Source organism: Monodon monoceros, unplaced genomic scaffold (assembly GCF_005190385.1).
Source record: "Monodon monoceros isolate NGI ecotype Baffin Bay Population unplaced genomic scaffold, NGI_Narwhal_1 Super_Scaffold_18, whole genome shotgun sequence".
NCBI classification, from domain to species: Eukaryota; Metazoa; Chordata; class Mammalia; order Artiodactyla; family Monodontidae; genus Monodon; species Monodon monoceros.
The window spans coordinates 81,565,418-81,587,159 of NW_021703774.1; the positions used below are offsets into that span (position 1 = coordinate 81,565,418).

The 21,742-nt window shown below is 36.4% G+C and overlaps 2 protein-coding genes across 8 annotated transcripts in view; one reads left to right on the plus strand and one right to left on the minus strand.

Annotated features, from left to right (window-relative positions):
• PHTF1 (putative homeodomain transcription factor 1) overlaps positions 1–21,742 on the plus strand; it is a 72,258-nt gene that overhangs the window by 25,696 nt on the left and 24,820 nt on the right. For 6 of the 7 annotated variants that reach the window (XM_029229513.1, XM_029229511.1, XM_029229512.1 and 3 more), the window contains 10 exons: positions 2,526–2,682; positions 3,885–4,019; positions 5,196–5,355; positions 6,229–6,402; positions 6,490–6,579; positions 8,555–8,776; positions 11,907–12,035; positions 12,428–12,700; positions 13,483–13,614; positions 14,129–14,215. In XM_029229513.1, coding sequence (XP_029085346.1) covers positions 2,526–2,682; positions 3,885–4,019; positions 5,196–5,355; positions 6,229–6,402; positions 6,490–6,579; positions 8,555–8,776; positions 11,907–12,035; positions 12,428–12,700; positions 13,483–13,614; positions 14,129–14,215 — 1,559 coding nt within the window. The remainder of the gene's footprint in view (positions 1–2,525; positions 2,683–3,884; positions 4,020–5,195; positions 5,356–6,228; positions 6,403–6,489; positions 6,580–8,554; positions 8,777–11,906; positions 12,036–12,427; positions 12,701–13,482; positions 13,615–14,128; positions 14,216–21,742) is intronic. The other variant, XM_029229514.1, reaches the window with a different exon arrangement.
• The window catches only part of MAGI3 (membrane associated guanylate kinase, WW and PDZ domain containing 3), a 295,639-nt gene continuing 288,740 nt past the window's right edge, over positions 14,844–21,742 (minus strand). Inside the window, exon 23 of the transcript XR_003794507.1 lies at positions 14,844–14,865. The gene's annotated coding sequence lies outside the window, so the exon portion shown is untranslated. The remainder of the gene's footprint in view (positions 14,866–21,742) is intronic.

A 21,742-nucleotide genomic window follows, 5' to 3' on the forward strand; every position in this document is an offset into this window, starting at 1 on the left:
TAGCATGTGTCAGAATTTCCTTCCTGTTTGAGGATGAATAATAATCAACTGTATGTATATACCACATTTTGTTTATATGTATCATCCATCAGAGGATGCTTGGGGGCTCCCACATTAAAGAAAAATATTTTATGTTTTTATTTTTGTTGCTGCTGCTGTAGGTATGAGGCTTTTTTTGTTTGTTTTATGTGTTTTAACTGGTGATTGCTGTTACATTTGAAAGCCTTTAGTTTATACTTAAGATTGTTATAACCAGCCACTTTTTAAACTCTCATTATTTCTAACAGTTTTTCAGTGCTTCTCTCAGATTTTCTAACTATACAACCATATTGTTGGCATAATGAAAAGTTGGTCTCCTCTTTTTTCATACATTTCATTTACTTGTATTGAATTAGTCAGCATTTTCAGAGCAATGTTAAGTGATAACAGTAAGAGTGATCATAATGGTTTGTTCCTATTCAGAATGTTTTCATTAATATGATGCATGTTGATTTTACTTATATATTCTTTAGTATATGTGCTGCCAAAGCGAGCACTACTTATTTATATTTTTTAGCATGTTAAGGACATATTTTTATATTCCTAGTATTTTAGAAAAGATGGGCATTTAAGATTAATTACAAATCAGGAACAAATGTCTATTTTTATAGAATGCTTTTTCACTACTAGAGTTGGACCAGACTTCACAGGTTAAAGGCACATCCCTTCCCAAGACACCAGCCTTACTTTGGGAGTCCCTAGGGCTACCCTTACTCTGACCAGCTGGCTACAGTTTTGAGAGTCCCCCACTCATTCCCTCAGACTTAATAATTCACTAGAATGACTCAAAGCACTCAGGAAAGTGCTGTCGTTATAGTTTTATTGTAGCAGAAGGATACAAATTAGAAGGGGTGCATAGGGCAAAGTCTGGGAGGTCTTCAATCAGAAAGTTTTTGTCGTCCTCAAGGATGTGTTACTCTTACATCCATGATGGATAGCAGTATGCACAAGGTATTGCCAACCAGAGAAGCTCACCCAAGCTTTGGTATCCAGAGTTTTTATTGAGGGTTTATTATGTAGGCATGTTTGATTGAGTCACTGGCCAAGGAGTTAAACTCAGTCTTTAGCTCCCATTCCCTCCCCAAAGGTCAGGCTGATACAGTGTGGCTCAAAGCCCCAGCCCTCTAATTCCATAGTTGGTCTTTCTGGTGTGGCTACTCCTATCCTTAGTCATTTTATTGGCATAAACTATCCTCTGTGGTCCAAGGGACCCACCATGAATAACAAAGATACTTCATCATTTGGAAAATTCCAAGGGTTTAGGGTTACCTCCCAGGGATCAGGGACACAGACCTTTTACACAATTGGCAATTGAGATGATACATATGCATGCGATCAAAACTACATCGTATTAAGTTATTAAATTACATCAGTTAAGTCTCAGTCAACAATTCCTTTAGTGCCTAACATGTCTGTGCCAGGTACTCTTCTAGGCTCTGAGAAAGATTTCCTACTATCCTACTAGCATAAACCCTATATGATCTTGGTGAATTATTCTTTTGCTGTATTGTCAAATTTACTTTGATAGTATTTCAGTCATTCATTCAACAAATATTGAGTGCTTACTATGTGCCAGGTACTGATCTAGGTACAGCAGTGAACAAAATAGACAGAAATCCCTGCTTTCATGGTGTTGCTTTTTAGAGGTAAATTTATATCCATGTTCATAAGTCAGCAAGGTCTGTAGTTTATTGTTTTGGTGCTATTGTTGTTATGTTTGGGCATCAGGGTATTAGGGAATGGAATTAATTTTTCTCCGCATAGAAAAGTTTGTATAGCACAAGAATTATCTTTATGTCAAAGTCTGAAAGAACGAATCTGTAAAATTGTATCTGGAAGTTTTGGGAGATAATTTGTGATATCTTTCTGTTTCTTTCATTACTTTTTTCTTTGGACATTTCATACTCACATACAAAGAGGCAACGTAGCGTGGCGTTTAAGAGTAAGGACTCCGGGACTTCCCTGGCAGTCCAGTGGTTAGGGCTCCATGCTTCCACTGCAAGGGTCATGGGTTCCATCCCTGGTCAGGGAACTAAGATCCTGCGTGCCACACCTCGGCCAAAAAAAAAAAAAAAAAAGAATAAGGATTCTGGAACCTGGCTGCCTTGGTTCAAATCGCAGCTGTGTTAATTGCTACATATAACTCTGGGCCCTGGAGAACACTGGGTCTCTGAGCAGAGCAGTACTGCAGAGGGTTATACAGTATCTAGTTGTTTTGTGCTGGAAAGTCTTTCAGAATATTTAGATTGTCATATTTCCAGAAAGGCAGATCCTTTGGACACATCATTCTTCACTTGCTGTGTGATCTAGGGCTTCAGGTTTTCACTCAGCTAATGTGCAGGTGGATTGTATTGTAGAAAATTATGTGCTTTCATTTGTATTCTTCTTTAAATGATAGATTTTTAGAGAAATAATCTGTAGAGTTGTTAGAGTTGGTTTTAAAGATAAGCCCTAATGCTTTCCACTTTGAAATCTCTTCTTTTCAGTTATAGCACTCGTGTTCTATTTTATGATGCCTATTGTGAATGTAAGTGAAGTACTTGGACCCTTGTGCCTTATGTTACTCATGGGAACTGTCCACTGTCAAATTGTGTCTACTCAGATAACAAGGCCATCGGGAAACAATGGAAATCGGAGAAGAAGGTGAGATGAGAAATTACACTTTTGGTTGTGTATTTTCTGGGAGAGGCATTGAAGAACAAAATCTTTGAGTAAATTAATACAAAATCTTCCTCTTTTGCATATATTTTTCATTATTTTTTTGGCTTAAAAAAAAACCCAAATGCTTTACTTTTACTTTTCTCCCTGATGCTTAGAAACCTTGTCATGAACTTTTAATCCAGGGGGTATGGGGGTTTGTCATTCAGTACCGTTGTTTAAAAGGAAAATTTCTATACTGTATTATTCCTTATCAAAATTTACCTTAAATAATGATTTTAATGAAAAACATTCTTCTTCATAATTGTCTCAAAATTTGGTGAAAATTTACTATAAACAAGGATCTTAGTACATTAGGTTAGTGCTACTAAAATTTTTACCTTTTTTCAATAGTATGTAAAAAGAATGGATTTCTAAGTGTTCTAAACTTTTAATAAAGATTTAACTTTTCTACACATTGAATTCATGTCTAGTCTTTATTGATTATGTGCCGTTTGTGGGGTTTGGAACTGTTAAAGGTTTCTTAGATAGACATGGTATTATCTTACAAAAGTCATCTTTTTCAGAGTATCTGTAGATTTTTGTTCCCCCAAGGAGTTACTATATAAGATTTTTTCATTTGGTGCAAAGAATTTCAATATATTTATACTTATTTTTGAATGTTATTTTCAAAACTTTTTTTTTCCAGGAAAGAATATTCCTTGAAAATTCAGTTTAATTGATTTAATGTTTTCTAAGGAAATCAAATATTGTGCTGTGTCTCATTGGTATTTACAGGGTATATCTTTTCACTGCATAGAATATCAAAAAACTGATCACTTGCTATTATTTTGTGTTCCCATGATTAAATGTGCCAAATGGGTAGATTTCTGGCATCCATATTTAAAGAAATTGTTCATTCTTTCTGTGGTTCCTGAAAAGACTATTGGTCATACATATGAAAACTTTCCTTCTAGTTATGTTTTTGAATGGCATTTCTATTTATTTAATGAATGAACAAAATGGTAACTTAGCACTTTGTTCTGGAACCTGTTTTTGCCCTTAAGTCAGAAATGTTCCTGTATAATTTATCCTCATTATATGAAGTTCATTATACTTAATTTCAGGTAGTAGTCAGTAGGGATATTCTGAGTAGAAACAGAAAAGGTCCTGAATAATCTAAAGTTGTTGACATATTTTTTTTGTAGAAAATTACGAAAAACTGTAAATGGTGATGGGAGCCGAGAAAATGGAAATAACTCCTCTGATAAAGCCAGAGGAACAGAAACTTTGGAATCTGCACCCTTTAATGGTGGTTTTTGGGGGACTCTCTTTGGCAACAGGTGGGAAGTCTTACATTGGAATTTTTACTTGATTTTGTGTTCACATTAGTATTTACATAGTATATAATCTGATTAGGTTTTAGGAATACACAGTGTAAGCGTATTGTCATTGTGGTGAGATTTTTAAAGGTTCTGGAATGATTTGCTTATTTGAAATGGCACCACTGTCTGTCATGTTACCCATTAGTCCAGTAATCTACCATAAAAGTGTCATTCTGTTTGATCTTTAATGGTTTTTTAGACCACAAGATTATGGAAATATAAATACTCTTGAAGGGTAAATATTTTAACTCATATTGGCCAACATCTGGAGAATGAGGAATTTTTAAAAGATGAGGTATTTTTCAGTATGAGAGCTGATTCCTCTTTAGATGTGGGGTGCAGGACAGGAGGCTGGTGTCGATGGGCTGTAGGACAGAAAGGGAAATGAGTCCAAGACACATTCAACCTCCTTCATGATTTTGTAGGTTGTAGCAGCGCTAGTATGACTCGAAGAAATCCTTATTTTATCATATGTTAATGTTTGTGACTCGAAAGTAAAGTGCTTTTGCAGCTTTGTTTTTGAAGACGAAGTATGTTCACAAATTTTTCTAAAGATAAGTTGACACTCTTTAGTTGAAGCGTTTGAGTTCATTGTGCTGGGCACTGGGCATTCCTCTTAGTGATTTTACCGTCTAATTAGGAAGGTAAGAGTAGCAGGTATGATACAGTCACAAAAATGTAAAAATATCATAAATGATATCATGCTGACTAAAGGCCATGCAATTCAGCAGGAGTGAGTATTCTGGGGTGAAGTAGTCAGCAGGAGTCAGGGAGGAGCTGAGAGTTGCTGGGCTTTGAAGCACAGGAGAGGGGAAGACATTCTGTGAAGTGGCACAAACAGGCAATGTGAGGGCGGGGTTGGCATTGCGTTTGAGAGGGAAGACTGTGGACCCACTTCCTTGCGAAATTGAAAAGAACAGGCTTCCTCTCAACTAACTGACCCAAGTCTTTGGAGAGGAGAGAGAGAACTGGCTTCCTACGCCCTTAGGCAAGCTAGAAGCCTGAAACGTACAATTTCTGAATCTTCTTGATTTCCAGAATAATATATTGTACTCCTCAGAAGAAAGTGACTTCATGAAAGATATTACTTTCAAAAAACTAACTAGTAATCTTTTTTTCCTTTTTTAAAAATAGGATGAAAAGAGTAAAATTAATATGTAGCAAAGGGACAGAGACTGAGAATGACTCAGGTTGTCTGCATCCTATCATCAAGAAGAGACAGTGTCGACCAGAGGTTAGAATGTGGCAAACAAGAGAGAAAGCAAAATTTTCAGATGGAGAAAAGGGATGCAGGGTAAGATTTAGATGAGAGTAAGTATTACAAGGTCTTTTCTCTCCTGTGTAAAATTTTTCTATTCTTAGACTCTGCTAGAAACACAAAATAGGTACTAATAGATTTGTGTCATTTGAAATGTAAAACTACAGGATGTGAAAAGGAGAACATCGTGAAGAATAACATGAAGACTGTACCTTATTCTTCTAATTTCTAGGACCAGAACTTGTTATTGCATCTGCCCCTGGTCCAGCCTTAGTAGGAGACTGGTAGATTCAATAAACAGATTAGGGTAGAGGCTGCTGTGTCGTCTTCCAGAGAGGTGGTGATAGTGTGTTAAGGTTTGGGAAACTATTTTCCAGGTTTAGGTATAGACGTTCTGCTTTACGTCTAAAACTACACTCTTACTTTATAGTCTTGAAATATTTTCTTATTTGTTAGACTGGCATTTACAAATTACAAAAAGCTAGTATTTTTGAGGCGTTACTGCAACCAAGCACTATTCTAAGTGCTTTACAAGTAGTAACTCACTTAATTGTTTCAACAGCTCTGTGAGATAGGTGCTTTTATTATCATCGCTTTTCAGATGAGGAAATTGAGGCCCAGAGAGATTTAATTACCTACCTACAGTTACATAGCTAATAAGTAGAAGAGCTGTGATTCAGACTTGAGTTTGACTCAAGCCTGTGCTTCTAACCTCTACATAATACTGCCTCATCATTTAAGCTATTTAGTTTCAAGAAAGTTTAATATTTTTCTTTATTGAGACCAACTAATCGGTAGGTTTGTTCAGTTTTGGTTTAGTTTACTTTTACTGCTTCTTAGTTTTTATACATAGGCTAACCGGAGTATTTTGGGCTGTCCCCTGTGAGGAAACTGCTGTTCTCTTTATAGGAGCCGTTTGGGCGTTTGGGCAATGGGATTTCAGATGATCTGTCAAGTGAGGATGATGGTGAAGCCCGGACACAGATGATGACGCTGCGGAGGAGCGTGGAAGGGGCCTCAAGTGACAACGGCTGTGAAGTTAAGAATAGGAAATCAATACTTTCAAGGCACCTAAACACTCAGGTAGTTTTTATTTTAGCTTATAAAAGCATAGGCATTAACTCCCAAGTCACAGGGTGTTTAACACGTTTTCCTATCGTTTGTTGGCAGGTAAAGAAGACCACTTCCAAGTGGTGTCCCGTTGTGCGGGATTCAGATAGTCTGGCTGAATCAGAGTTTGAATCGGCAGCCTTCAGTCAGGTAACGTATCCTTTTTCAAGGCGTATTCTTGAGTGTAATAACCGTACCCATTCCTTGGTTTATTGGTTGTCCTAAAGTTGTGTGTATATTTGCCTGCCCCTCCCCTGCCCCCAACTATGTGTCTACCTATCTAGAAGCTTTTGTATGACTGCTCACCCCCAGAAAGAGAACGAGCTCTTTGTCTTTGATCTAATCTGAAAAGTATCATAGATGATGCCCAGAGAGAGACTCCTCAACCCCTAGATGATGAGAAGGCTACTTGATATTCACTTGGAATATGCGGTTTATTCTTAAGCATTGTTCCTTTGTAAGTGGCATTGATGCTGATGGGGACAGATATTTGAGAAAGGACCCCTGAGAGATGGGAGCAGTAGATCTCATCATGAAAGCTAATGGGAATATTGTACATTTGGGACATTGTAATTCAGAGGTGAGGAGAGTAGATGGTGGTAGCGTTTGTTTTGATTGACAAGGCAGCTGGGGTTGTGGAAAAACTTTCATATCTATGTTTGTACCGCAGGAGAGCTGCAATGTCCATCCTTTTCTCAGCCTGATTACCCTTTTCCCTGTTTGGCTGGGCCCCGGACGTGACTAGGTCTACAGTCAAGCTCACAACATTTAGAGTAGAGGACACTTGGCTTTGTCAGTAGGCCCAGCCACACCTGCACCCAGAGTGGGCCCTCTCGATGTGCTTGCAGGAGTCACCCCATCCCAGGGCGCCTCACTTGAACAACCCCATGACTTGGCAATAACTTCTCAGAGGGAGTGCTCTTTGATAGTCTGTTAGAGAGTCGTCAGAGTTTCACATTTAACCATGAAAATGTATTATTGTTATGTGAAGCCTTGTCAACATAGTGATCGGTGTGTGAAAGCTTGCCAGCCATCACCATAGGTAACTTGTTTTCATTTTATTTCAGATATATAGTTGTTTTGTTTTTGAAATACAGGTAAATATTTTATTATAAAATACCTTTTACTGCAACAATATGGATGAATTTCAGAAATATAATGTTGTAAAAGTAGTCAAACATAAAAAAATAGCTATTTTCAGATTTCACCTCTAACAAAGTACAAAATTGAAGTTAATCTATGCTCTTAGTAGTCATAATGGTTGTTTTCCTTGAAAGAGAATAGCACAGAAATAGGGGCAGGAGAGCTAGTAATGCTTTGTTCATTGGTTTTGGTGCTGGTTACACAGACATGTTTCATTTGTGAAAAATTTATCAACCTATAAACTTATGCACACATATTTGAGAACGCTGTATTTCAAAAACTGTTAAAATAAGAACATATTCATCTAAAACACAGAAATCACAATGAAAAAAACTAAAAAAAAAAAAATTAATTTCATGACCCAAAAACTGTCACTTCATTTTTAAAAAAATTTTAAGGCTTTACAGATTTTGTAGTTGTAAAATTAATGTAAGGATGTTATAAAAATTCAAATGAAGAAGTATATTTAATAAAAAGCAACCATTTCCACTTACTGCCTCCCTTCCCAGTATAATGAATCCCTCACTGTTGCCCACATCCCCAGATTGAATCCATGCTGTCCAGAGGGTGGTTATAGTTCCACATATTTATTTTCCTTTGAGTAAGAGAGCATACTTATATATTTAAACATATAACATCATTTAAAAAACATAAATAGGAAAATTTGTTCTGAGTTTTCTTTTTTATCTTGTAGGGCTTGCCTTATCAATACATGAGACAATACTTCATTCTGTTGAACATCTGCAGAATATTCCAGTTTATGAAGGAATTTATTAAAATGTGTAAAATTATGACTACTTAATTTGTTTCCAGTTTTTCATTATTAAAAGCAATTCAGAAAAATCCTTGTAGATAGATGGGTTTATCCACTCAGGTTGCCATAACAGAATACCACAGGCTGGGTAGCTTAAACAACAGAAATTTTATATAGTTGTTTTTAAAAAGAAATATAAAAGAAATTTGTTTTTGTTTTCCCTTAAAGGGCTGTAGATCTGGCATGAGTGGTGGCTCTCGAAGCCTCAACATGTTGAGAAGAGACTCGGAGAGCACCCGTCATGACTCGGAGACAGAGGATATGTTATGGGATGACCTGCTGCACGGCCCTGAGTGCCGGTCGTCTGTCACCAGCGATAGTGAGGGGGCCCACGTTAACTCCCTTCACTCAGGGACCAAACGTGACCCCAAGGAGGATGTTTTTCAGCAGGTCTGTAAAGGTGATGATAATAATAGCTGATGTTTACTGTGTACTTACCATGTGCCAGGCACTGTAGTATCTCATTTAACTCTACAATAACCCTGTAAGGTGGACACTATTATTATCCCTGATTTAGAGATGAGGAAATTGAGCATAGTTTGTAAGTGAAGATATTGGAATTAGAACTCAGGGGGAAGCACTCTTGAATTCCCCTAACCTAAATGTTTCTTCCTAGGACTTTTTCTCATTATTTTCCTTAGAATGATCCTTAATGTTCATTTTATATGAGCAGGGTACATTGTTTGGTGCAGTAACCTGATACTATATTTTCATAGACATAACTATTATATATGAATTACTAGGAGATGGCATTGCTTACTTCTCTAATAATGTATAAAGCAAGTGATGCTTTTAATTTTAGGTTTTCTGTTAATATCATAAAATCAGATAACCTGGAAATGGGGATTCTTTAGAAGGTTATTTCAACTTTACAATCAATATAGGAATTCATTCTACATCTGCAGAAATTTTTTTACTACCTATCATGTAGTAACAACAAGAAGTATTGTTACAATACTTGTAACAATAAGAAGTATTGTTACAATACAATAACAATATTTCTAAGAAGTTCCTACTTCTTAGAAATATTGTGATATATCTAATGAGATAATACAAAGTGCTTAGCACAATGCTTGGCAAAGAGTAAGCACCCAATACATGTTAGCATGGTTATTGCTATCCACATCAGACAATCAGTTAGTCTCTGCTTAAATACTTGTGGAGCTGGAGTGATTGTTATTTCATGAGCTTTTTCCACTGCTGGATAGATTAAATGATTAAGAAACGGTTCTGGGCTTCCCTGGTGGTGCAGTGGTTGAGAGTCCACCTGCCGATGCAGGGGACACGGGTTCGTGCCCCGGTCCGGGAAGATCCCGCATGCCGCGGAGCGGCTGGGCCCGTGAGCCACGGCTGCTGAGCCTGCGCGTCTGGAGCCTGTGCTCCGCAATGGGAGAGGCCACAACAGTGAGAGGCCTGCGTACCGCAAAAAAAAAGAAAAAGAAAAAGAAAAAAAAAGAAACGGTTCTCATATCAGCCTTTCATATGTTTAATGCCAACGATCATGATTCTTCTTAGTTTTATTTTGTTTTAGGCTAAATATTTCCACAATGACTTAATAAATAGTGGGTGATGGATATTCATTTGTTTAATTATTGAATTTTCTTGATTCTAAGATACCATTGATTTAGGTTACACATTTTAATGAAAAAAATTCTGCCTCATTAAATGTATACAGTTTTCAAAAACTAACTAGAAACAACATACATTTTATTATTAAAGTTTTAAGCTTTTTCCTCCAATTTTGCTATCAAAGTTTGTATCTAAATATTCTTTGCATTCAGTCTGAAGACTCATCTAAATTACCTTAGCCCTTGGTAATTATGAAAAGCATCATGATGATTTTCACCTCCTTTGCACTTTTGGGATTTATAGGATAATTTTAAGGCATATGTAAGAATAACTAGGTAAGATGAAACTCAGTATGTTAAACGGAATTCATCATTTCCCAATTCTCCCACCTAACCTATTCTTCTTTTATTCCCCATATTTCTAAATGTCACCACTAACCACCCAAGTTAGAAACCTTGGGGCCGTTCTTGACCCCGTCCCCCATGTTTCCAATCAGTCATCACATTGTCTTGATTCTGCTGTATAATACATACATCTGCCCACCTGTGTCCACACTGCTTGGTGCAGACCACCATCAGCCCTCGCCTGGATCCTTACAACAGCTTCTCTAGGCTTGCTCCGCTTCGTTTCGTTTCCCACACTGCAGCCAGAATGATCTTTCTAAAATATAAATCTGATGCTATTCCCCTTACAATCCTTTAATTGCTTTTTTTTTTTCCATTCTGGATTATTTCTTTCTGTTCCTTTATTTGCCCCTATAACAGTCTTGCATGGTATAGTTTAACTCAACTCAACTTCTTTCAGTTTCCTCATGTACTTCTGGATCTTTACACAAACTGGTTTATTTGCCTGGAACACACTTTTCTCCAATACCTATTCCTTCGTCTCACTCTTTTTTACTTTTCGGATCTTGGCTTGAGTGATACTCCCTTAGGAAGCCTTTTCTATATGCTCCTAAAGCATTCTTTCCTTCTCTTATCATGCTGCACAGTAACTTTATTTAATCATGTCTCCATAAGTCTGTATGCTCTGTGATGTCAAGGACTACATCTGTCTTGTTCTTTATTATATCCAGAGTACATGTTACATAGTAGCTGCTTAATAAATATTTTTTTGGCTAAATCAATTAATAAATCCATAAATGTGCATCAGCATTATGCTAAGCATTATTGTAGAAGGAGAAGAAATACACCAGATGGTTGTTTTTTAGTAACTTATATATTTGTTTGGGAGCAAGATGATTTTATGGGAAATAGAGGACACAATAAAAGCAGCATATAATTAGATGCAAATTTATCTGATATAGACTGTAAGGGTTTTTAATTTCAGAGAAAGGTAACATGAGTGAGGCTTGTGGCCATCAGAGAGGACATGTTGGTGAAATGGGACTTGAGTTGGTACTCGAAGAATAAGACATGATACGGCAGAGGAAAATACGGGGCTGTTTCTATCTCGACCTTTTCCTCCTGAGCTTACTATGCTTTTCTGTGTCCTGATTAGACCAGAGAAAGGTTTACCTTCTCAGTCATTCCTGTGATGTTAAGGCCTGTTAGTACCTCTCCCGTGTAACTTCCTACTATCCCTGGTCTAGTCATGATGCTGTAGAAATGCTTTCCTTCTTGATAACCCCATTAATACACCAAGCTTATCCTCACTTCCATACATGTAGTAGGGAAGCAGCCTTGGAGATCATGTAATCCTACCTCCCATCATTATAGGAGACACTTAGCCTCTCTCCAGGTAAGAAGTTGTTTTTGTGAAAAAAAAAACCACAAAAACCAGAAACCAGCATCATGGAGGTGGTAATTGGTGTGATGAACTTTGTGAGGGGGAGAATAGGATGACAAGGCTGAACCCTGGCAAATGTGGCCCAGGAGCTAGACAAAGGGAAAAAAATATAATGGAGGAAATAAAGAAGGAGTGGATGGAAATATTTATTTTTTCTTCTCAGAACCATTTATTCTGGCTTCAGAACTCAAGTCCTGCCTCTGATCGAGTTAGTGCAATAATCTGGGAAGGGAATGAGTGCAAAAAGATGGATATGTCTGTGTTGGAAATAAGTGGCATCATCATGAGCAGGGTAAGGTTTAATACGTTTTTGGATTTGTAGAAAAGTCTACTTAATGATCAGCAGCTATTTCATAGAATGTATTTAATGATCAAAACGTTGACTCTGCTTTTGAAACACAAGTATGTGTATCTTAAATTTTGTAGTCAGTCTTCACTAGGTAGTATATTTTTTTATTTGTTACAGAGGTCTCTGTGAGCATGATCAATTGTTCAGGTAGACTCTACAAATATTCCTTATCTCATTCAAGCCTAAAAGTCATAAATCTGTACATCATTTTTATTTGTATTTCTTTTAGATTTAAAGCATTTAGTTTTTAATAATCGAAATAGTATTTGATAAATACTGCTTCACAACTCCATTTAGCTGTGCAGTAATGATGGATATTTTAAATTAATTCCCAGGTTAATGCGTATCAGCAAGGAGTAGGTTATCAGATGCTGGGAAATGTCGTCACCATCGGATTAGCATTTTTCCCTTTTTTACATCGACTGTTCCGAGAGAAGAGTCTTGACCAGCTAAAGTACATCTCAGCTGAGGAGATCTTGACTCTCTTTTGTGGGGCACCACCTGTTGCACCTATTATTATCTTGTCTATAATTAATTTTTTTGAACGACTGTGTCTTACTTGGATGTTTTTTTTCATGATGTGTGTGGCGGAGAGAACATACAAACAGGTCAGTAGACAATTAAGTAAAATTTCTTACCTCTGCTTTTGTATATGGTATTCTGTTGAGTTGCTTTTGTTCCCCTGATTTGTTCTCTCTCCAGAAGTTAACGTGGGCAATGGAGGCTTGATAAGTGAACTTTTGGTATTTGTGGGTTTAACACTTGTGATACTGATTATTCACAAATGACATGCTATAATCTGAAATTTTGCTGAGCCTACTTGCAGGAGTAAGTGGCTGAGCCAGTGAGTGAGCCTAGCTGATTGCTTAGCACCTGCACCTCAATGTGCCCTTGATGTTTTGTATGTGTAGCATATGTAGTAATTACCAAAGTGAAAATGTTTCTGTGAAAAATGGCCAAGTGAGAAATAAACTTACTGAAATTTGATAAGAGTTTGGGATTGAGGGCTTAATGTATTGGTGATACGTGCAAAAAATGTGGTTTTGAATAGAAATGTAATTTGGGAGTAAGCTAGAATTTTGTATAAACATTTGAGTTTGTGAAGGTGGGGATTCACAAAGGTCTCCAAGGTATATTCCTTGAAAATGCCAAGAGTGTAGCATGTTGTGAAGAAGTATATTACTACATAATGTGCTTTGCAAGTGACAGGTTAATGAGCTATTAACAATGTTTTTTCACTGCCTGTCTTAGTGACCACTGATTAGAACTTGATCCTTTTAATATTTTTTATATGCTGGGAATATTGTTTACAATTATGTAAATATACACACAGTGACACATGTGTACGTTTCACTTTGTGGTGTTTTGGTTTTTTTTTAACCTCCTCTAGAGATTTTTATTTGCAAAACTCTTCAGCCATATTACTTCTGCCAGGAAAGCTAGGAAATATGAAATACCTCATTTCAGACTTAAAAAGGTGGAGAACATTAAGATATGGTTATCACTGCGTTCCTTTCTAAAGGTGAGTTTTAGCTGACTAACCATGGAATATCTGCAATAATACGCAGAAAACATGCTCACTGAAATTTCTGGTGCTAGATACTCAGTAGGCAGGGTAGTTCTATATACTGGACAGATATCAGTGGCTGACAGACTTGCTGGACACCAGGTTAGGAGTGATCTATCTGCAGAGCTGGTAGAGCTAAGTAAATAAGACCTTAAAAAGGGAAAAGAAAATTTAAATTCCTAGGGCAGAGTGATCAATTGAATGTCTCATCTTTTTCTGACTTTTGGGGGGAATATTCCAGCTGAAAATATGTTCATGAATCAATCACACCCTTAATTTGAATGGCATGGATCTCAGAGCTTAATTAAAGTCAAATATGTCCAAAATATATTAAAATCCTGTGTCAGAAACGTCTTATAAATGTTCATTTTCACACCAATATAGTGAGATTGGGAGTGTGAATGATGTGAGGGCTGTTGCCATCTCCGGTGGTGACCTAAAACGCTAACCTACGCATCTCACTCCACAGAGACGGGGCCCACAGCGATCAGTGGATGTGGTTGTGTCTTCTGTCTTCCTACTGACACTTTCCATTGCTTTCATTTGTTGTGCCCAGGTAAGAGTTTCAGATCTATTTCAGTGGAAAATAGAGCTCACTTTCTGTTTTAAATCAGTTCACCGTGTTTAAGTGTGTGTGTGTGTGTGTGTGTGTGTGTGTGTGTGTGTGTGTATGTGTGTATGTATAGACAATGGACATTTGTATCTCACAGCTCTGGGAACTGGGGAGTCCAAGGTCGAGGTGCCAGCATGGTTATGTTGAAGTATATATATTTTTAATGTGTCTACATTTCTTTTGCTAGATTGAATAATTGTTAATGTTTCTAACTTTTTTTTTTAATTTTTAAAAAAGTGTATTTTATTTTATTTATTTATTTTTGGCTGCGTTGGGTCTTTGTTGCTGCGTGCGGGCTTTCTCTATTTGTGGCAAGTGGGAGCTACACTTGGTTGCGGTGTGCGGGCTTCTTATTGCAGTGGCTTCTCTTGTTGCAGAGCATGGGCTCTAGGAGTGCGGGCTTCAGTAGTTGCAGCACGTGGGCTCAGTAGTTGTGGCTTGCAGGCTCTAGAGCGCAGGCTCAGTAGTTGTGGCACACAGGCTTAGTTGCTCCGTGGCATTTGGGATCTTCCTGGACCAAGGATCAGACCCATGTCCCCTGCATCGGCAGGTGGATTCTTAACCAATGCACCACCAGGGAAGTCCTCTTCTAACTTTTGAAGTGAGAATAAAGATAATTTTTAGTCCTTTAAGACTCTAAGATCATGGTAATTTAATTTTAATTGGCAATTTTTGATTGTTAATAAAGCTATATACCATTATGGATACAAAATGGTGATTTTCTAACTCCATCGTTTCTTCTAATTTTATTAGTTGTCACTCTAAAGTAGACTTTTTCTTTTTTCCCGTTCATTCATTCATTTACTACGCTATGGACTCCTGTGTTCTTATTTTTATCCAGTGGATTATAAACTATTACTATGTTTTGATTCCTAAATTGTCCCAGATTTGGCCAGTGGGAGACCCTTAAAGCCCCTTCCTGTGTTCTTTTGACAGGTCCCTGTATCTTTATTTATTTATTTATTTTGGTACTTCTGTGTTTTCTTTATTACAAGAAGTTACAGCCTTATCCTGTACTTTTCTATTGATTGAATTTTAACTTAATTCTGCTATGGTCAGAAAACATGCTCTGAATGTTTTCAGTCCTTTGAAATATGTAGAATTGCTTTATTATCCAGTATATGGTCAGTTTTATTAAATCTTCCATCAGCACTTTGAAAGAATTTGTATCCCACTGTTTTGGAGAGCAGCGTTCTCTCTATATAAATTAGCCCAAGTTTATTAGTTGTATTGCTGAAACTTCCTGTGTCCCTACTCATCTTTTTGGTTTGCTTATTCTGTCAGCCACTGAGAGAGGTGTGGTCAAGTCTGCTCCGATGGTGGATTTATCTTTTTCTCCTTTTATTTCTGTCAATTTTTGCTTTATATGTTTTTAAGCAGTGTAACTGGGTGCATACAGATTTAGAATTGTTATCCGTCTCCTTGGTGGATAGACTTTTATGTCCTTTATAGTTATTTTTTTTCTCAATCCAGGATCAGTTATTACATTTAGCTGTTATGTTTCTTTAATCTTCTTTAATCCTAAACAGTGTCAGGCTTTCTTTACCTTTCATGACCTTATAAAATGTCTCTATTTCTAATGTTTCTTAACTTAAAGTTTACTCTATTTGATATTAATTTAACTACACCATCTGTGTTTTGATTAGTTTTTGTATGCAATATCTTTGTCTACCCTTTTTCATTTATTTTGTCTTTGTATAGTTCTATCTCTTATAATCAGCATATCCTTTTTTGGTTGCTTGTTTCTTTTTTTTTTGCTGTTAAACTATCAAAGTGCTTTAATATCTTTAGTGATATCTTTTTTTCAATGCTGAAAGGTTATTTTATTAATTTATTTTGGTAACAGATCTGTATTTATTACAAAATATATTTTCTTTTTGAGCTTTTCCCCTTTCTCTCTCTCTCTTTTTTATTGAAGTATAGTTGATTAACAATGTTGTGTTAGTTTCAGGTGTACAGCAAAGTGATTGAGTTATACACATATATGAATATATATTATTTTCAGATTCTTTTCCCTTATAGGTTACTACAAAATATTGAGTATAGCTCCCTGTGATATATATACCGTATCTTCTTTATCCATTCATCTGTCGATGGACATTTAGGTTGCTTCCATGTCTTGACTGTTGTAAATAGTGCTGCAGTGAACATTGGGGTGCGTGTATCTTTTTGAATTATAGTTTTGTCTGGATATATGCCCAGGAGTGGGATTGCAGGATCATATGGTAACTATTTTTAGTTTTTTAAAGAACCTCCATACTGTTCTCCATAGTGGCTGTATCAATTTACGTTCCCACCAACAGTGCAAGAGGGTTCCCTTTTCTCCACACCCTCTCCAGCATTTATTATTTGTAGACTTTTTCATCATGGTCATTCTGACTGGAGTGAGGTGATACCTCATTGTAGATTTAATTTACATTTCTCTAATAATTAGTGATGTTGACCATCTTTTCATGTGCCTTTTGGCCATCTGTATGTCTTTTTTGGAGAAAAGTCTACTTAGATCTTCTGCCCACTTTTTTATTGGGCTGTTTGGTTTATTGTTATTCAGTTGTTTGTATATTTTGGAAATTAATCCCTTGTCAGTCTCATCATTTACAAATATTTTCTCCCATTCTGTAGGTTGTCTTTTTGTTTTGTTTAAGGTTTCCTTTGCTGTGCAAAAGCTTTTAAGTTTAATTAGGTCCCATTTGTTTATTTTTGTTTTTATTTCCATTTCTCTAGGAGGTGGGTCAAAAAAGATCTTGCTGTGATTTATGTCAAAGAGTGTTCTGCCCATGTTTTCCTGTAGAAGTTTTATAGTATCCAGTCTTATGTTTAGGTCTTTAATCCATTTTGAATTTATTTTTGTATATGATGTTAGAGAAATGTTCTAATTTCATTCTTTTACATGTAGCTGTCCAGTTTTCCCAGCACCACTTATTGAAGAGGCTGTCTCTTCTCCATTGTATATTCTTGCCTCCTTTGTCATAGATTAGGTGACCATAGGTGCATGGGTTTATCTCTCGGCTTTCTATCCTGTTCCACTGATCTATATTTCTGTTTCTGTGCCAGTACCATACTGTTTTGATGAATGTAGCTTTGTAGTATAAACTGAAGTCAGGGAGCCTGATTCCTCCAGCTTCGTTTTTCTTTCTCAAAATTGCTTTGGCTATTCGGGGTCTTTTGTGTTTCCATACAAATTAAAAATTTTTTTGTTCTAGTTCTGTGAAAAATGCCATTGGTAATTTGATGGGGATTGCACTGAATCTGTAGATTGCCTTGAGTAGTATGATTATATTAACAATATTAATTTTTCTAGCATAAGAAACCAGTATATATATATATATATATATATATATATATATATCTTTCCATCTGTTTGTGTCTTCTTGAGTTTCTTTCATTAGTGTCTTATAGTTTTTGGAGTACAGGTATTTAGCCCCCTTAGGTAGGTTTATTCCTAGGTATTTTATTCTTTTTGATGCAGTGGTAAATGGGATTGTTTACTTAATTTCTCTTTCTGATCTTTTGTTGTTAGTGTATAGAAATGCAACAGATTTCTGTGTATTAAATTTTGTATTTTGCAACTTTACCGAATTCATTGATGAGCTCTAGTAGTTTTCTGGTAGTGTCTTCAGGATTTTCTATGTATAGTATCATGTCATCTGCAAACAGTGACACTTTTACTTCTTCCTGTCCAATTTAGATTCCTTTTATATCTTTTTCTTCTCTGAATGCTGTGACTAGGACTTCCTAGACTATATTGAATATAAGAGGTGAGATTGAGCACCCTTGTCTTGTTCCTGATTTTAGAGGAAATGTCTTCAGCTTTTCACTGTTGAGTATGATGTTAGCTGTGGGTTTGTCATATATGGCCTTTATTATGTTGAGGTATGTTCCCTCTATGCCCACTTTCTACAGAGTTTTTAATCACTAGTGCATGTTAAATGTTGTCAAAAGCTTTTTCGGCATCTATCGATCATGTGGTTTTTATTCTTCAAATTGTTAATGTGGTGTATCACACTGATTGATTTGTGGATATTGAAAAATCCTTGCATCCCTGGGATAAATCCCACTTGATCATTTAATGTATTGTTGGATTCAGTTTGCTAGTATTTTGTTGAGGATTTTGCATCTATGTTTATCAATGATATTGGCCTGATTTTCTTTTTTTGTGATACCTTTGTCTGTTCTTGGTATCAGGGTGATGATGGCTTCATAGAATGAGTTTGGAAGTGTTCCTTCCTCTGCAATTTTGGGAATAGTTTCAGAAGCGTAGGTATTATCTCCTCTCTAAATGTTTGGTAGAATTTGCCTGTGAAGCTATCTGGTCCTAGACTTTTGTTTTCTGGGAGTTTTAAAATCACAGATTCTATTTCAGTACTTGTGATCAGTCTGTTCATATTTTCTATTTCTTCTGGTTCAGTCTTGGTAGATTGTACCTTTCTAAGAATTTGTCCATTTCTTCTAGGTTGTCCATTTTATTGGTATATAGTTGCTTGGAGTAGTCTCTCATTTCTAATTTATTGATTTGGGCCCTTTTCCTTTTTTTCTTGATGAGTCTGGCTAAAGGTTTATCAATTGTTTTTATATTTTCTAGGAACCAGCTTTTGTTAATAGTTTTATCGATGTTTTCTATTGTTCTCTTAGTCTCTATTTCATTTATTTCTGCTCTGATCTTAATGATTCCTTTACTTCTACTAACTTTGGATTTTGTTTGTTCTTCTTTCTCTAGTTGCTTTAGGTGTAAGTTTAGGTGGTTTATTTGAGATTTTTCTTGTTTCCTAAGGTAAGCTTGTATTGCTATAAACTTCCCTCTTCGAACTGCTTTTGCTGTGTCCCATAGGTTTTGGATCATCATGTTTTCATTTTCATTTGTCTCTAGCTATTTTTTTTTAACTTCCTCTTTGATTTCTTCAGTGTTGTTTAATAGCATATTATTTAGCCTGCATGTGTTCATGTTTTTTTCTTGCAGTTGATTTCTAATCTCATAGTGTTGTGGTCAGAAAAGATGCTTGATATAATTTCAGTTTTCTTAAATTTACCAAGGCTTGCTTCGTGGTCCAGCATGTGATGTATCCTGAAGAATGTTCCATGTGCACTTGAAAAGAATGTGCATTCTGCTGCTTTCAGTTGGAATACTCTATAAATATCAATTAAGTCCATTTAGTCTAATGTGTCATTTAAGGACTGGATTTTCTTATTGATCTTCTGTCTGGATGATCTATTGATATAAGTGGGATGTTAAAATCCCCCATTATTATTGTGTTACTGTCAATTCCTTTTTTTATGTCTGTTAACATTTGCCTAATAGATTGAGGTTCTCCTATGTTGGGGACACATGAATTTACAATTGTTACATCTTCTTCTTTGATTGATCCCTTGATCATTATGTAGTGTCCTTCTTTCTCTCTTATAACTGTATTTTAAAGTCTATTTTGTCTGATATAAGTATTGCTACTTCAGCTTTCTTTTCATTTCCATTTGCATGGAATACCTTTTTTTTTTTTAACATTTTTATTGGAGTATAGTTGCTTTACAATGGTGTGTTAGTTTCTGCTGTATAACAAAGTGAATCAGCTATACATATACATACATCCCCATATCCCCTCCCTCTTATGTCTCCCCTGACTCTCCCTATCCCACCCCTCTAGGTGGACACAAAGCACCGAGCTGATCTCCCTGTGCTATGTGGCTGCTTCCCACTAGCTCTCTGTTTTACATTTGGTAGTGTATGTATGTCAATGCCACTCTCTCACTTTGTCCCAGCTTACCCTTCCCCCTCCCCACATCCTCAAGTCCATTCTCTACGTCTAAGTCTTTATTCCTGTCCTGCCCATAAGTTCTTCAGAACCATTTCTTTTTTGATTCCATATATATGTTAGCATACGGTATTTTCTGAATTTCCGACTTACTTCACTCTGTATGACAGTCTCTAGGTCCATCCACCTCACTACAAATAACCCAATTTCTTTTTTTTTATGGCCGAGTAATATTCCATTGTGTATATGTGCCACATCTTCCTTATCCATTCATCTGTTGATGGACCCTTAGGTGCTTCCATGTCCTGGCTATTGTAAATAGTGCTGTAGTGAACATTGTGGTACATGACTCTTCTTGAATTATGGTTTTCTCAGGGTATATGCCCAGTAGTGGGATTGCTGGGTCGTATGGTAGTTCTATTTTTAGTTTTTTAAGGAACCTCCATACTGTTCTCCATAGTGGCTGCATCAATTTACATTCCCAACAACAGTGCAAGAGGGTTCCCTTTTCTCCACACCCTCTCCAGTATTTATTGTTTGTAGATTTTCTGATGATGCCCATTCTAACTGGTGTGAGGTGATACCTCATTGTAGTTTTGATTTGCATTTCTCTAATGACTAGTGATGTTGAGCATCCTTTCATGTGTCTGTTGGTAATCTGTATACCTTCTTTGGAGAAATGTCTATTTAGGTCTTCTGCCCATTTTTGCATTGGGTTGTTTGTTTTTCTGACATTGAGCTGCATGAGCTGCTTCTATATTTTGGAGATTAATCCTTTGTCAGTTACTTCGTTTCAAATATTTTCTCCCATTCTGAGGGTTGTCTTTTTGTCTTGTTTATGGTTTCCTTTGCTGTGCAAAAGCTTTGAAGTTTCATTAGGTCCCATTTGTTTATTTTTGTTTTTACTTCCATTTCTCTAGGAGGTGGGTCAAAAAGGATCTTGCTGTGATTTATGTCATGGAGTGTTCTGCCTGTGTTTTCCTCTAAGAGTTTTATAGTGTCTGGCCTTACATTTAGGTCTTTAATCAATTTTGAGTTTATTTTTGTATATGGTGTTAGGGAGTGTTCTAATTTCATTCTTTTACATGTAGCTGTCCAGCTTTCCCAGCACCACTTATTGAAGAGACTGTCTCTTCTCCATTGTATATTCTTGCCTCCTTTACCAAAGGTAAGGTGACCATATGTGCTTGGGTTTATCTCTGAGCTTTCTATTTTGTTCCATTGATCCATATTTCTGTTTTTGTGCCAGTACCATACTGTCTTGATTACTGTAGCTTTGTAGTATAGTCTGAAGTCAAGGAGCCTGATTCCTGCAGCTCCGTTTTTCATTCTCAAGATTGCTTTGACTCTTCAGGGTCTTTTGTGTTTCCATACAAATTGTGAAATTTTTTGTTCTAGTTCTGTGAAATGTGCCATTGGTACTTTGATAGAGATTGCATTGAATCTGTAGATTGCTTTGGGTAGTATAGTCGTCTTCACAATGTTGATTCTTCCAATCCAGGAACGTGGTATATCTCTCCAAATGTTTGTGTCATCTTTAATTTCTTTCATCAGTGTCTTATAGTTTTCTGCATACAGGTCTTTTGTCTCCTTAGGTAGGTTTATTCCTAGGTATTTTATTCTTTTTGTTGCAGTGGTAATTGGGAGTGTTCCCTTAATTTCTCTTTCAGATTTTTTATCATTACTGTATAGGAATGCAAGAGATTTCTGCGCCTTAATTTTGTAT